Genomic DNA, 16,914 nt, shown 5'->3' on the forward strand with positions numbered 1-16,914 from the left:
AAAATGTAAAATAAATTAAAATATAAAAATTTTAAAATATACCAGTGTAAGTCAAGATTATTTTAAAAATGAGTTTTGTTACATACAAGTAAAGTCGCGTACTAATCTGCGTACCAATATTGATTCTTTCATACTTAAAATTTAAATTAGTACTGTTTTCAATAAAATCTATTTTTTGATCAATTATAATAGATTGATGTATATATTAATACCCAATTATATTTATAACTAGATTTTTTCTTTAAAAGTATACTCTCGAAATGGAGCCGCTCCTATTATAATACTCTGGAAATACGCGTTTATGTTAAAAAAAATAAAAATAAAAAATAAAAAAATTTAAAATATGCTAGAGGTAAGGAGATCGTTGCTACTCACGCGGGAATATATTCGTTTCATGAGCAGGTAGGCAGGGTCCTGGAAGTCAAGATTATTCAAAAAATATACTCTTGAAATGGAGCCACTCCCATTATAATACTCTTGAAGTAAGCGTTTATGGTGATTTTCCCACCTACTCTGCAAGTTGGCCGCTCGTTGGTCGTTTCGCAGAACCGAAAGCCAGAGGAATTTAATTACTGCATTAGTCTTTTTCCCCGTCTTCTTAATTAGTCTGAAAAATTTTTATTGCCTTAAAGTTTAAGCTTGTGAGTCTCCAATGGCGTCCACGAGCACTCAAACAGCCTCCTCCTCATCTTCGCCGTCAGAGCATGGGTGGGAAAACGAGGTTTTCCTCAGTTTCTACGGCAAAGACACCCGCATGGGTTTTACGGACCATCTGTACGCCGATTTGACACGGAAAGGCATTATCGCCTTTAGAGATGATGAAAAACTTCAACGAGGAGAAAATATTTCTGAAGAACTCTTGAAAGCAGTACAAGAATCTTTGTACGCGATTGTCGTCATGTCAAGAAACTTCGCCTTTTCCAAATGGTGCTTGATGGAACTTGCCGAGATCGTCAAATGCATGGGAGAAAAGAGGCTGACAGTTTATCCCATATTCTACCATGTGGATCCCTCCGACGTACGAAATCAAACGGGAACTTTTGAAAAAGCTTTTTCTATGCATGAAGAAAGCCTAAAGGTTGACAAGGAAAAGATGCAAGCACGGAGAGATGCTTTGACAGCGGTGGGGAATATCTCCGGATGGCACTTGCATGATAGGTAACATATATTCTTTCATTATTTCACTAAGAATATCATAGATAACTTGGAAACCTTGGGAAAATACTAAATAGTAAACTTTGATTTTCTATTACCTATATAATCTCTGAAACATCTTTTTTGTATTCTATTGAGCTACAGCATCATCTCATTTTATTTAATTGATCTATCCCAACCTTTCAGTGCTAAGATTTGATACGATTAATGATCACTAATTCAATAGAGATGACAAAAAGGCTTCGCATCTTATAGTCAAGCAATGAAGAACTGATGAATTAAAAATGCTATTGGCAATTTGGAACCATCCGCAATTGACTGACATGACAAATCTTTTTAGCCTATATCATTCTCAAATTATTGACCCTTTATTGCTAAAAGAAACCGCATAGTTTCAGTTAGGAGTACCTTATTGGATTAACTATACAAATTAAACCTTAGTATGAACTAAAGAAGTCTCCATTTCTCTGCTGAATCATGCCAAACAGGGCTCTTTATTTAAAGTTTTGTTTCTTCATTATGACTATCACATGTACTCTTGCATCAAAATTAATTTTCCAATCTTTTCTACAGCTACGAATCACCACTTATCCAAGAAATCACCGAGAAGATATTTATTGGATTGAATTGTAGATTATCAAGTGATTATTAAGGAAAATATTACAGATCTGTCACAGCTCCAATCAAGCAATAAATCAGCAGAAAATTAGTTTAGAGTAGATCAAGGAGTGTATTTGCTGTCAGTTTTTATTATCTGTGTAAATGCTTTATTTCCATAAACAGCATTTGTATATTTCCATAAGATAGATCGGTAGAACTTGTACTTAAAAACTGAATGTGAATAACAGATTGTGTGTTGCAAAATCAAACCAAAAGCAGTGTGCTTCCTCTTTATGGTATCCACAGAGCCAGGTCTCTAACGAGATTCCTTCATTTTTTTTTCCAAGTCATGGCTGATATTTCCCAATCCTCTCCTTCCGAACCACAGATCATCACTATCAACCCAGCCACCACCATATTTGAAAAGCTTACCTCTGCAACTTTTCCACAATGGCGAGCTCAATTTGAAGCCCTGCTCATAGGTTACGACCTCATTGATTTTGTCACCGGACATCGTCCATGTCCAGCCATTGATGCAACCAACTCTGCTGCCTCTAAAGCTGCGTACTCCCACTGGGTGCGTCAAGATAAACTCCTCCTTCATGCCATTCTTGCTTCCACCTCCCCAACAATAACCCCCATTCTTGCCTCCTGTAAAACATCCCAGCAGGCCTGGTCTCTTCTCACTCGACTTTATGCTGGCAAATCTCGCACACGCGCTCTTCAACTCAAGGAAAATTTAACCTTGAGCACCCGTGGCAGTAATACTGTCACTGAATTTCTTCAGGCCATCAAGATGATTGCCGATGAACTTGCAATCATAGATCATCATGTTTCGGATGATGATCTAACACTTTACATTTTAAACGGCCTTGGACCCGAATTCCGTGAGATTGCAGCACCCATTCGTGCTCGGGAAACCTCAATGACATTTGAGGAAATTCATGACTTACTGGTTGGGCATGGAAATTATATCCGTCGACTGGAAGCCCAATCGGCAACTATGATTGCCACTGCAAATTACACTCAACGGAACGGAGGCTCTTCCGGAAATAATCGGTCTTCTTCTTCGCAGAAGCACTTCTCACCTGGAAACCAGGGACGTAATCAAACCAAAAGCAGTGTGCTTCCTCTTTAGTGATTACAAGAAACTTGTTGGAATAGACTCTAGCGTCAAGGAAATGATGAACTTACTTGGTATAGGGTTGGATGATGTTCGCTTTTTAGGAATTCATGGGATGAGTGGAATCGGCAAGACTACTCTGGCAAGAGTCATTTATGAAAGAGTTTCCTGTCAATTTAAAGCTAGGAGCTTTATTACTTGTGGTAGAGAAGAAACTAAAAATGGTGGTCTAGTTGACTTACAAAAACAACTTCTCTCTATGATCACGGGAGAAGAAATAAATGTATGGGATGATGGTGATGGAATCAATGTGATAAGGAAAAGACTACATAAAAGAAAGGTTTTTGTTATCCTTGATGATGTGGATAGTGAAAAACAACTAGAAGGATTAGCGGGGAGTCACGATTGGTTTGGTATAGGAAGTAGAATCATTATAACAAGAAAAGATGGTCATTTATTGAAAAGACATGTGAGTGGTATCTATAAGGTTAAGGAGTTGAATGAAGATGAAGCTTGGCAACTCTTTAGTTTGTCAGCTTTCAAGAAACCCCATCCTACAGAAAACTATGTGGATATGTCCAATTACTTTGTGAATTATGCTCAAGGCCTTCCTTTAGCTCTTAAAGTTTTGGGTTCCTTCTTGTTTGGTAGAACACAAAGTGCATGGAGAAGTGCCTGGGATCAATTACAAGAAAATCCTAATGAGGAAATTTTGGATGTACTTCAGATAGGTTTTGATGGACTGGAGTATTTGCAGAAAAAGTTATTCTTGGATATCGCATGTTTCTTTGAAGGAGAGAAGCTTGATACTAAATTAATGGATGTATTAGAAAGTTTCGGTTACTATCCAGGCATCAACCTTGATGTTCTCATGGACAAGTCCCTCATAACCATCTCATATGGGAAGTTGTCGATGCATGATTTGCTACGAAAAATGGGTCGGGAAATAGTTCGTCGTGAGTGTCCCGAAGATCGTGGTCGACGTACTAGATTGTGGTGTTATGAGGACATCCTCCGTGTATTAAAGAGTAAAAACGTAAGTGACTAGTGTAGATATGAACGTAAAGAAGTATGTTTTTGCTATACACATTCTTCAAGTATTTGTCTAATATTTCCACCACAACAACTAATTTATTGTTCTTGTAGGGAATCGAACCGGTCGAAGGCATAGTCCTAAACTTAACTTTTCAAAAGAGTGAAAAATTGAGAGCTGAAGCCCTCTCAAAGATGACAAAGTTAAGGATTTTTAAGATTGACCATCGCTGCTTTTATGGCAACTCATCAGCAATTGAATGGAATGGAGATCCTTTAAAATCCTTGTCATCCAATGAGTTGCGAGTCATAGAATTAGTTCGGTATCCTTTGAAATCCTTTCCGAGCAATTTCCAATCCGATAATCTGATTGATCTCAGCATGCGTGAAAGCCAAGTAAAACAACTATGGAAGGGATCTAAGGTAAGATTTTCTCTTCTTCTTCTTTTGTTCTTTTATTTTTTCAAAGAAGTTTCTTAATTATTAACGACTATATTTTGGTCCATAGCAGAGTTTAGGAAGCTTGAAACGCATTGACCTGAGTTGGTCCAAAAACCTGATCGAGACACCAGATTTCAGCGGAAGCCCAAATCTTGAGACACTAAACTTTTCATGGTGTAGAAGTTTGTCTAAGGTCCACCCATCCATTGGAGTTCTCAAACGGCTTAAATTGCTGGATATAAATTCCTGCGGACGTCTTAAAAACCTTCCAGACAAAATCAATTTGAAATCTCTTGAAAAAATTTCTCTTTATAATTGTTTAAGACTTGAGAAGTTTCCAGATATTGTGGGAGATATGACATCTTTGAAGGAAGTTACTTTGGGTTATACTGCCATAAAAGAATTGCCGTTATCATTTAAGAATTTATCCGGCATTTCTAGAGGATTGTTTTTAGATGGCTGCAAAAACCTTTCGATTTTCCCCAGTGTTATATATAGTTTGTCATCTCTTACAAAACTGGATTAACGCAACTGCCGAAGACTAGAGAAATTTCCAGACTTGAGTAGCATGGAATGTTTGGAATTTCTTAGATTGGAGAGAACTGCTATAACACAATTGCCATCCCCCAGTCTACGTCCAAAGAACATCAAAGACTTGCGCCTTAGTGGATGGAAAGGTTTGCCACCTAAATCAAGAGATTCGTGCTTACATCTATACTCATCAAAAAAGAGCTCAGATCCCATCCATGTCTCTTTTTTATCATATTGCAGTATAAAAAACTATTCACATGCCATTTATGTTGAATATAAAGGTAAGGGCGACAGTATATTGCATGGTCTAGGAATGTCTTTGCAGGCTGTTGACAATCCATTGATGTATGACTATAATGTGAGTCTCTCTCTCCCTAACTTTCAAGTTTTCAACACACACACACACACTAAATCCCCGTTGTGTGAACAGTTTTATTGGAAGTGGCTGTTTAAAATACTGCAATTAAACTCTTTTTGTTTTTACTTTGCAGATTCTATATGGCTGGTCGTTGGTACATGGAATCCCAAAGTGGTTTGACAATAGAAGTCCTGGTTCCTCTGTAAAACTTGAGTTGCACAATAGTAAGTGGAAGGGATGTGCTTTGTTCATTCTTTATGAAGTCCATGACCAGACAGAGAATTCGAATTATAGGATTTTTGAGTCTGAGTTTGGTCCATACATCTGTTTTTCGTTTAATTTTGAAACCGATGAAGATCCTGTAAAAAGATGCGTTCCCATTCAAGGCCCTCAAGTCTCTTCTGTTGGGGCGATTGGGTTTTGGGTGTACATATCAGCACAGTGGTTTTCAGAACGATGGAATAATTTGGATGGATGGAGCTACATTAAAACTTCAATTACAGCACACAATCAGGGTTGGAGTGGCGAGATTGAGGTGAAAGAGTGTGGGGTGCGTCTTATATGTTCGCATGATGCTTCACAAACGTTCTACAACAGCATTGCTCCTCTTGGTTTCGAATTGGAATTCATGGAAACGGGTAGCCGTGGCGTGGATCCCCTCAATATCATTGACCTTGTCAAGGAAATTTAAATTTAATGTTGTTGCATCAATTGGTCCATTCACAGATCACAGCTTCCAGATTAGTTGAGGCAATTCAGCTGAAACTGAGGCTTCCCTCAATTGCTAGAACTGCCCAAGCTTTTCTTGTTTCTGGGGCTATATGTTTCTCAAGTTTCTGGTAAGTCATCCTCCGTCGGACCCTCTGCTCTTCATCTCAAATCTGTAAAAAGTAGCTCTCCATTTGATAGGTCCCAATCAGAGCCACAAGCACAAGAACAAATACTTACTAATATTCTCTGTGTCCTATCATAATTTCTTTTTTGGTTCGTGATTTATAGCCAACATGAAGTAACCTAAGCAATATATACAAGTTCGTGATTTCTCCTTTCAATAAATGTAAGTATTTCCTGTTCTTCTTCGTAAAGTTTTGAATTTTGATATGATGTTGAGTTCATTAACGATGCCATGAGAAAATGTGACCGCAGCAGCAGAGGGCAAGTGAATGAACTACTAAATAGGTGGCGTTCGTTTGTCGTCTTTATATGCTGACAACATATACACATCAATGTAGATGTCGTATTTAAAATACAGACAAACCAGATACGCCATGCTTACAATTTCATATTTTACAAATACGGATTGACATGTATTAGATCTAAAAAATCAAATCATAAAATTATACACATTACCATTAATCTATATACCTTGAGTATATGAGATGTATATGATCAATGCATGATAATTTAATAGTCTGGTTTGGTTACATAAGCCAAACCATCTCATCTAATATAATAAATAATTCAAACTTTTTAAAATTTTAAAATAAAAATAATATTAAAAAATAATATTTAATAATATTTTATTCAATTTTTAAATTTTCTCTCATCTCATCTGTGTAACCATACGAGGTTTGAAAATTTGGTATTCACGTAATGAAAACAAAAAGGAAGGGGCAAATATATTAAGGGTAGGTTTAGATAGTGAGTTGAGATGAAAGTTGAATAAAATATTGTTATAATATTATTTTTTAATATTATTATTGTTTTATAATTTGAAAAAGTTAAATTATTTATTATATTTTGTGTGAAAATTCAGAAAAGTTATAATAAGATGCGATAAGATGAAAACTTTTTATATGAAATTTTATACATACGGAGAAAATTATGAAAATTAAGTTCACAGACTGGTTTGATATATCAAATCTACTTTATAATAAACACAGACTCGACCAATAACCTTAGAGTTTGATACTATTTTTTTCTCCTATCACGTGGGAGCAAAGATTGAGGGCTTGTTTGAATGTTTAAAGTATTTTAAAATTTTGTGAATATGTATAAAATAGTTTGATTGAAAATATTTTTTGTATATTGAGAAATGAGAGAAAAAAATTTAAATAAAAATATTTTAGTGATGTTTGAGAATAAAGTTATGAAAAATTTTAAAAAATTTTGGTATTAGCCAAACATGGTCTCCGTAATGATATGAAAAATAATTGATCTTTAAAAATTATATAAAAATAAACTTATAAATTAATATCACTTAATGTATTTGATTATAAAAATATATAAGATATTTCATATAAAATTATGTAAATTTTTATGTACTTTTAATAGACCAGGTCCTTCTCTATCTACGTATCTCCAACACCCTCGTAAAAAATAAAATATAAATAAATAAATAAATAAGCAAGAGGAAGGAAGATTAATGACAAGTCGGATTATAACGTAGTTTATTAAGGTGGCTCGAGTCTTGCCGTTATAGAAAGTACAAAAGAAAGACATTGGAATTGTGGTAGCATGGGCGCTAGAGAAGAGTCAGTCTGAGACAGAGGATAGGCAAGGGTAAAGCCGTATGGTTGCGTGGCTGCCTATTCTATTCTGTAGGAACTGCAGCTTGGGTGTGAGAGATCTGCCAAGGCTTCCAACTGCGAAACAATCTGCCCACGATTTCCACATTCCTTCCCGAGCGGCGAGCGCTGCTTCCTCCCTCACTTATTTCCTTTCTTCTTTCCCTTTCCCTTTTTTTTGTGACTAGTTTATGGTATAATTTAAGCTTATAGGGAGGAGGAAGATACTTGTTTTGTTTGGTTATTTAACTTTCTATAAACAAAATAGAGGCCCGGTGAGGAAGAGGGCCGGAGAGGCAATTTTTGGTATCTGATCATACGATCTTCCTCCCTTCTCATTTTGTTAGTCTCTCTTCGATCTGCTTTTCTACGGTCCGGATCTTCAATTGCTTCCCTCACTCTCCATTTTCCCTACATTCAAACGTTTTGTGATTTGTGAGTAGGACGGAAAAGAAGGGAATGATGGTGATGGAGAGCGAGAAGAAGTTGTCGGCAGTGTCGGATGTCGGAGCGTGGGCCATGAACGTCATCAGTTCCGTCGGAATTATCATGGCCAACAAGCAGCTCATGTCTGCCAACGGCTATGCTTTCTGCTTCGGTTACCTCTCTCTCTCTCTCTCTCTCTCGCATTTCCCTCTTCTTTTTCGTATGTTTTAGATCTCAGATCTCCCGCCCTCCGACCCTTCACCTCTACCTCGATTTTTTCCTGTTTTGGCCGCCCCCTCGTATGTTTCCTCTTGCTAATCTACTCTCTCTCTTTTTTTTTTTTTTTTTTTTAATGCTAGATCTCCTGTTTGTCTGTTTATTGTTGATTTGTTATGCAGTTTCGCCGGAAAATTTTAATCTCTTCGCAGCTTGATTTTGTATTTAGTTCTTAAAATTATCGGTTCTGCGTTAGAATGTCCGTCTTTTTTAGCCCTTAGAAGAGAACATGACCAACCTTCCTACAAATGCATGAGTGCCCCTTAAGGCTTTTACGTCTCGCTATTTAAAATTGCTTTCAGTTTAATACCTTTCACGCGTTGTGCCTTTTCAGCTACAACTTTAACTGGGTTCCACTTCGCCGTAACCGCACTGGTTGGTCTGGTCTCAAATGCTACTGGTTTGTCCGCATCAAAGCATGTTCCTATGTGGGAGCTTCTCTGGTTCTCAATTGTTGCCAATATGTCAATCACAGGGATGAACTTGAGCCTCATGCTCAACTCAGTCGGATTCTACCAAGTATGAATTACAACCCCTTTTCTTTCTAGCATCTTCATTTTCTATAGGTTTCTTGTCTATTTGGGTACATTAGCTCCGAGCTCTCTGTTATTAATTCTAATCATATTGTTAAAAGGCATAATTAACCGAAGAGAAAGTTTGTCATTATTTATATTCTTTCAAAGCCTTAGTCGACATTGAAGAGTGTATTGAATGTATAGAATATGCATTTAGTGGTAGTAGCTCTACCACATATTTGGATGCTCTTCTCCCCTTCCCCACAGCCTGGCCGGTTTTCTTCCATTTGCCATCCATTAATCTCATTGTCTACTATGCAGATTTCAAAACTTAGCATGATTCCAGTGGTCTGCGTGATGGAGTGGATGCTTCACAGCAAACGGTACTCAAGGGAAGTCAAGACGTCTGTTGTAGTCGTAGTACTTGGCGTAGGTGTTTGCACAGTAACCGATGTGAAAGTTAATGCCAAAGGTTTTCTATGTGCCTGTGTTGCAGTTTTGTCTACATCTTTGCAGCAGATTGTGAGTATCTCCGTAATTTTTCACGCAATTTTCCTTAGTTATTTCCTCCAACGCTGAAATTCACATGAACTTTGTTCTGGTAATTTATGTGGGATCCAATGACCTGGCAAATTGTTTGTGGGAGTAATCATTCTGTTGTAAGAGAAGCCTTTCTCGTCCTTTGTAGATGTGAGATATGTTCAGTGTGCTTGAGAACAAGCTTTTCTAAGAGAAATATCTGCATGACTACCTAAGAGCCTATCTTTTAGCTACCTTGGTCATACCTCAGCATTGCTTAGCAATGACTTTTCTTCCCTGCCAGGCCTAGAACCAGGTGGTAGGTAATTCTGTATGGCTTGGTAACTCCTTTCATATTATGATCAGTGATATATGCAATAAAATATGAGGCATGATGGTGGCAGAAAAGGGGCATACCAAGAACTTAAATGGGGTTAGGAACTATAGTGGAAACAGTTTGAGTTGTCATGCAAAATTCAAATAATATTCAGCATGTTATATTATTTGGGACATGAGTGAAAGACTGCAGGACTTGTATCAGTTGTCCTGTCAGGGATCACATAAAAACAATTAGGTGCCAAGTGAAGGTTATGAATCATGGATGATGATTTCTCAATACAAATATTCATGCTCTCTTTGAAAATTAATTCTACTTTATGCTCTCTGATCCCGTTAATTTATTTATTTTTAATTTGTGGATCAGACAATTGGCTCCCTGCAGAAGAAGTACTCAATTGGATCATTTGAATTGCTGAGTAAGACTGCCCCAATTCAGGCCCTCTCTCTTCTCATTCTTGGCCCATTTGTTGACTACTACCTTACCGGCAGATTTATTACAAACTACCAGATGTCTTCTGGTGCCATTGTAAGAACTCAATACTTTTTCCAATTACATCTGTCTAATAACTCCTATATACCTTCATGTATATCTTTTAAAGCGTGTCCAATAACATGGTGTTAATATGTGCAGTTTTTCATACTTCTTTCATGCTCCCTAGCAGTGTTCTGTAATGTGAGCCAGTACCTATGCATTGGGCGCTTCTCAGCTGTCTCCTTCCAGGTTTTAGGTCACATGAAAACAGTGTGTGTCCTCACACTGGGGTGGCTACTCTTCGATTCAGCAATGACTTTCAAGAACATCATGGGGATGATTCTTGCTGTCGTCGGTATGGTAATTTATAGTTGGGCTGTGGAGGTTGAAAAACAGTCAAACACGAAGACAGCCCCCCATTCGAAAAACAGCATGACAGAAGAGGAAATCCAACTTTTGAAGGATGGAGTGGAGAGTGTTCTTGTGAAGGATGTTGAACTACTTGGTGAATCTAAAGGATAGGCTGCCCTATTTTTCGCCAGCAAGGAAGGAGAGAGTGAACGAGGGGAAGGAAGATATTATTTGTGGCTAGGGATTACAGGTATTTTTATGCGTTTCAATTCATTTTAGTTTGTATTGCTTTTACTTTCTGGCAGCAAGACTTGATATTCCATCTGCTGGCCATCACACAAATCCATCTTAGAAATTGCCTCATGGCTTCTTTGATTTTAGCGTCCCGGTCTTCTGAATTATTTCTTTTTGTACTTGTATGTGCGAAGATCCGGAGATAAAATCATCATGAGACAATTGAAAATGTAAAATCCATATTATAATTGAATGCGCATAATCTATTTATTTATTTATTCAGTACTAGAATTTCCTTTTCCCTATGAATCTTTGACACATTCTCTATCATATATCCCTTCTGTTAATTAGCAAAGATGGTTTTAAGACCATACGAGAGAGCAATATTGAGTCTGATGATCCTGAACTACTCTATGTATGTATCTATAGTCAATTATTTTTTTCTTTACTAAGATGTCCTCGGGAAATCTACGATTAGAAAATGGAAAATGACGGGCACATTTTTTCAATCTTTTTACTAAATGGATGAGATTTCTCAAATATTAATGAATCTCTTGTAAATATTTATAAATTATTTTATGAAAATGTCCCCCATTTAAAGAGGAAAATGGTTTCCCTTGCTTTTTATCCTTTAAAGTAACTTGGGAACTAACTTATCAAAAAAGTAACTTGGGTACTAGCAAAAGGGAAAAAAGGACGAGAAGGAAAGGTAATAAAGAAGAAAAAAAGAACAGAAAAGGAAAGAAGAAACAAAAGAATCTGTACCGCATTGGAATTATCAACGGTGCCGGCCCACCATGGAGCAGTTTTTCATGTCTTTTTAGAGGTAAAAATTTTGTGTAATAATTTTTATATATTTTTTTTATATATTTTATTAATATGATTGGTTGTATTATTTTTTATAATATAAAATAATAATTTTGATTAATCATATCAGTGGAGTGCGTAAAGAATACGTAAAAGTAATTGTATATAGTAATATTCGCACACAGGAGGTTTTTTCTATTGTTTTAAAAAATATTTTAGCCATAAAAAAATTACATAAAAATAATCTCATAAATTAATGTGATTTGATATGATTTGTTAGATTATAAAATTATTTTTATTATAAAATAGATCTAACAGATAAGATAAAGTAACATCAATGAGATTATTTTATATAATTTTTTTTTTTGTTAATGTAGCAGTGTTCTTTTTTTTTTTTTCTCAGCAAGTTCAACAATGCCAAGTGTCAGCCAAAACGTTCTTGGTCCGTACAATCAACAACTCAACTTTCTAAACTTTTGTTTAGGTCTATTTTGGATTTTGATCTCAATTTATCTTATTTAATTATTATAATTTTTTTAAATTTTTATACAAAATATAATAAACAATTCAACTTTTTTAAATTTTAAAATAATAATATTAAAAAATAATATTCTAATAATATTTTATTCAACTTTCATTTAACTAATGTCGTCTCGCTATTGAAATCACACTAATCGTCCGCAGCATATGATGGTGATGAAAAAAACGTTGTTCCATATAATTCAACCACATATGTACGAGGAACAGAAGCATCGATGAAAAAACTCTTGGAACTAGGAAGAAGAGAATACCAAAAGTACATTTGATGAAAATTTATTTACCATCTTTCGTTAGGTTTTCCATCTTTTGAATAGTTCAAATATCATATTAATTGTGGGCATTAATTTTCTTTTCTACTTTAGAGGCGACATAAAATTTAATTTAATTTAAGTAATCTTTAATAGTCACTACCCCGAGTCCTTCACTCAATAACTTTACAACTCAATTAACTTCTAACAATCGAAAAATAACTTCTTAGGATAGGATTGGTTATATAAAACTAAACTATCTCATTTCATCTTATTATTATCATTTTTTTTAAATTTTCATATAAAATATAATCAAGAATTCAAAATTTTCAAATTTCAAAATAAAATTAATATTAAAATATTATATTATAACAAAATTTTATTTAACTATAAGCAAAAATATTATCGCATATGAACTGCATAACTAAACAAGATTTTTTATTTTTTATTTTTAATATTTATTTTATTTTTATTTTTTATTTTTTTTACACATTGAAATTCAACAGCCTAAAAGATAGTATTTGGATCCCGGCCCCCGAAAAAGCTACGGCGAGATACACTTTTCATGCTTATACATTAATTACGAATTTAGGGCTATGTAAATTGTGATTTTTGCAATTGAATTGGCTGTGAGTTGTGAACAATTTTGTGATATTCGTGTTTAATTGTACGTGATGTTAATTTGGTTTGTTGAATGGCATGTTAGTGCACGCATACTTACGATACTGCGATTCTTGATTTGATGGTAAGAAATGTACATTAATATTATATTTAAATCCGCGCCGGATTAGTCATTTTTAATGTCTACGAAGTAAATAAAAATTAGAAAATATATTTCTCAACACATGCAATACTACTTATTATCTTCACACCACACATTAATATGTGATTTATCATTTTTATTATTTTATTTCAATACACATGTTTACACATCAATATGTGTGTGTATAAATAGAATGGTAAAAATGATAAATCATATGTTGGTACGTGGTATAGGAGATGATAAGTAGAAATCTTCTTATAAAAATAGGAGTTTTGCTACATACAAGTACAGTCGCGTACTAATCTGTGTACCTATACTGATTTATTCATATTTAAAATTTAAATTAATATTATTTTCAATAAAATCTACTTTTTGACCAATCACATCACATTGATGTATAGATTAGTACACAATTATGCTTGCAACTATAGTTTTCCTAAAAATAGTGTGTGCACATAGCTTGAAGGTGACTGAACAACAGACCGACTTTTTGCAAAAAGTAAGAAAAATGTAGCAGTTGGGAATTCATGCTGAGCTTGAGAAGTTTTTCTTAATAGCACGAGGCATATGGAATTAAAGAAACAAGAATATGTATGAGAATCAAATTCTCAGTCCTATTCAAACAGTTGAACATGCTTTATCTATAGTTGAGAAATATAGAGCAGTACATGACTTGGCTGAGCAGGACATACAAAAGCTGTGTAGATGGAAACCACCTCCTTGTGGTTCTATTTAATTAAATGTGGATAGGGCTATTTTTGCAGAACAATGCAGTGCTGGTGTGGGAGCGACTATGAGGAAAGAAAGGGGTGAGGTTATTTTTCAGCTAGTAACAAAAAAGGAGAGGTAAATGATCTTCTAGAAATTGAATTACTGGTAATGGTGAGAGGTCTTCAGATTTGTATTCCTTTGGGTATACTAGATTTGCTCATAGAGAGTGACTCATTGATGTTAGTTAATGAAGTTTTAGCTGATAAAGAGAACAACGTACAGTGTTTGGTAACATGAAGTTTGAAATTAAGAGGTTGATGAAGTGTTTCTCGAAGTGTTCAATCAAGTATACTGAGCGTATGGCTAATGAAGCAGCTCGTAAGTTGGCTAGATATGCATGGCATCTTGAAGACTTAGTAATATAGTGGTATTCATTTCCTAAATGTATTACTCAAATCATTTGGGAGTGAGTCTTTGATGTAATGGTGGTTGTAAGTGGAATAAAAGTAAGAATTTGTTATTAAAAAAAGAGTTTTGCTACATACAAGCATAGTCGCGCACTAATCTGTGTACCAATACTGATTTATTTATATTTAAAATTTAAATTAACACTATTTTCAATAAAATCTACTTTTTGACCAATCACATCACATTGATGCATAATTGTGCTTGCAGCTATATTTTTCCTTAAAAGAAAAAGATAAGGAACTAATTATTTTTTAAAAGTTCTAAAAAAAATAACACAAACGAAATTCGCACTAATAAATTGGAAATCGAAACAAGCAAGTACAGGAAAAAGAGAAAAAAAATCAAAGCTTTATCATGGATTCATCAGTGTGTTAGATAAGGGACATGCAAATATTTATCATTAAGAATAGATCCATGAATTCTCCATAATCATGACTAAAAAAATACGTACGGACAATTGTTTGTGCATTAACGATGACGATCATCAACTTGGGCCGGAGACGTTCTCATCCACTCAAAATGGGAAAAGAATGCCGGTTGCTGTTTGTTTGCTCATCAATTATAAGCTTTCAATTGTATTACATGCATCAGATGCCAAAGAACATTCCAAACTTAATGGACATTCAACGACGAATACTGCCTTTCTGTATGCCTAAAGAAACTCCAAAAAATGAAAAACAACAAAAGAAAAGGACAACAATAAAAAAAGGCCAGGAAAGAAAATTAGGAGGGAGGGACAGATCGAATGTTCAGTAGTATAATGTGTACGTTATTGAGAAGGTAAATGTCTGGCATTGGCGCTCTGGAACTTGGAAATGAGATCCGGAAGTTCCATGCAGTGAGCAGAGGGATTACTGGTCTTGAGCAGATTCACAAGGTATTGGAAAACATCGATCTCACAGGCTATCCTCAGGGCTCCTTCATAGGAATACCCGAACTCTTCCTCGGAGAGCCGAAGCAGGTTCTCAAATAGAGGGTGGTTGAGATAATTGGCTTCCAAATCAAACTTGCACACAATGTCTTTACCCACATTTACCCGAACGTGACCCTCTGGAACAGCATCTGCGTCCGAGTCTGATGCAAAGCTCTTTGCTCCGCAGCACAACAGTTTCTTCACAATATTGCCACTACTCCTCATGTTTCTAATTCTCTTAAAGACAGTAGTAGTTGGGCCTCTTGATCTTGTACTTGTGTAGAGATAGTTGTCCTCTCGAATGGGAATTCCTTCTCCTGATCTTGCTTAGATCTCTGGCTTCTGTGATGTGGCTAGCTTCTTTTAATTTGCTTCAATATTCCTCTTATCTTTGCAAACGCAGGGTATTATATTATATGGAACGCGCACATCTGCATATATATAGGTATAGAGAGAGAGAGAGAGAGAGAGAGAGAGAGAGAGAGAGAGGAGGCAATTAATGAAAACTGTGTGCACGGTGCGCGTTATGTAAACGCGGGGAGGAGAATGGAGGTGGTGGAGCCGCGGAAGGTTGGCTAACGAGCTGGCTGGCTGGCTGGCTGGCTAGGCCTTCGTTTGTAAGCCCAATCGCCTGCCCCATGCATTAAGATAATTTGGTCTACTCTTTCCACAAGTAATCAGACATTCACTAAACTCGTCACACTGGTCGGTCAGTGCTCAGGCCTTCCCCTCTAATTCCAACCAACCATATGCGTAGCATTTCATTGGCTAGCTTCACCGTGTCTGCGTCAATTAAGGCTGCGTTTAGATATTCAGTTAAACTGAATTCTTTATGAATAATAGTGAATTGAATAGGTAGAGTGAGTTATATAAAGTCTATTTAAAATAAATTTAAATGTGTTTAAATGTTAAGATGAATTTAGTACTATTTATGAAAAATTAAAAAAAATTATGGATCTTACGTATAAAAATATATTAAGTTGAAAAATATTATGAATCTCAAACGTAATGAAATTTTGAATTGAGATGTGTTTAGTAATTTAAGATTGAGTATTTGAATATTAAACTCAGTTTAAAATTAGACTGAATTGAGTTGATTTCAACTGAATCTTGCAATCAAATGGGACTTACATGCTTAATAAATACTGTAAATTTACTAATTCGTCATGTAAGAAATAGAAATAAAGAGATTACTTTAGAGTTAAGGGGAAAAACTTAGTTATTAATGGTGTCTAGCTAGTTTGTCTAGTACTAACATGAGGCCGGACGAACTTTTTGAGTCCTGACATATAAGTTTTTACTCTCAGATCATAAACAAAGAGGAAGGAATGAAATAATTAATCAAGGATTAACCGAGCTGAAGGAGTACTGGAACATGAGGCTGCTGCCACAAGGCATGGAGCTGAATGCAAGCATGGTTGGCTAACCGCTGTACTCATTATTGGCATATGCATAAAGAAAACTGGATCCATGCTTCTTTAATAATAAAAAGAAATAAAGAAAAGAAAAGGTATTTTCAGCGAAGAAATGGAAGGGCACATGGTGTGAACTGATCATCACCTCAAGTCCAGAGTTGGTTAAGGAT

General features: G+C 35.4%; 4 protein-coding genes across 5 annotated transcripts; 3 read left to right on the forward strand and 1 right to left on the reverse strand.

Annotated features, from left to right (window-relative positions):
- Positions 1–447: 447 nt before the first annotated feature.
- Positions 448–4,028, forward strand: LOC122316337 (disease resistance protein RUN1-like). Its single transcript, XM_043132865.1, has 4 exons — positions 448–1,158; positions 2,004–2,067; positions 2,144–2,710; positions 2,796–4,028. The coding sequence occupies exons 1-4, from the start codon at positions 653–655 to the stop codon at positions 3,924–3,926; spliced, it is 2,268 nt and encodes a 755-aa protein (XP_042988799.1). The 5' UTR covers positions 448–652; the 3' UTR covers positions 3,927–4,028.
- A 9-nt stretch (positions 4,029–4,037) lies between these two features.
- On the forward strand, positions 4,038–6,296 carry LOC122315467 (disease resistance protein RPV1-like). Its single transcript, XM_043131382.1, has 2 exons — positions 4,038–4,333; positions 4,422–6,296. The coding sequence occupies exons 1-2, from the start codon at positions 4,106–4,108 to the stop codon at positions 4,875–4,877; spliced, it is 684 nt and encodes a 227-aa protein (XP_042987316.1). The 5' UTR covers positions 4,038–4,105; the 3' UTR covers positions 4,878–6,296.
- Positions 6,297–7,655: 1,359 nt separating this feature from the next.
- LOC122317109 (UDP-rhamnose/UDP-galactose transporter 1-like) lies at positions 7,656–11,161 on the forward strand. 2 transcript variants are annotated; one of them, XM_043134030.1, is made up of 5 exons: positions 7,656–8,472; positions 8,784–8,968; positions 9,286–9,486; positions 10,187–10,348; positions 10,454–11,161. In XM_043134030.1, the coding sequence occupies exons 1-5, from the start codon at positions 8,331–8,333 to the stop codon at positions 10,814–10,816; spliced, it is 1,053 nt and encodes a 350-aa protein (XP_042989964.1). In that variant the 5' UTR covers positions 7,656–8,330; the 3' UTR covers positions 10,817–11,161. The 2 variants fall into 2 exon arrangements, with proteins under 2 accessions (XP_042989964.1, XP_042989965.1); XM_043134031.1 differs by having other exon boundaries at positions 7,659–8,345.
- Positions 11,162–14,938: 3,777 nt separating this feature from the next.
- On the reverse strand, positions 14,939–15,761 carry LOC122317110 (indole-3-acetic acid-induced protein ARG7). Its single transcript, XM_043134032.1, has one exon. The coding sequence runs from the start codon at positions 15,552–15,554 to the stop codon at positions 15,186–15,188; it is 369 nt and encodes a 122-aa protein (XP_042989966.1). The 5' UTR covers positions 15,555–15,761; the 3' UTR covers positions 14,939–15,185.
- Between the last annotated feature and the right edge of the window lie 1,153 nt (positions 15,762–16,914).

This window comes from Carya illinoinensis, chromosome 7 (genome assembly GCF_018687715.1).
Source record: "Carya illinoinensis cultivar Pawnee chromosome 7, C.illinoinensisPawnee_v1, whole genome shotgun sequence".
NCBI classification, from domain to species: domain Eukaryota; kingdom Viridiplantae; phylum Streptophyta; class Magnoliopsida; order Fagales; family Juglandaceae; genus Carya; species Carya illinoinensis.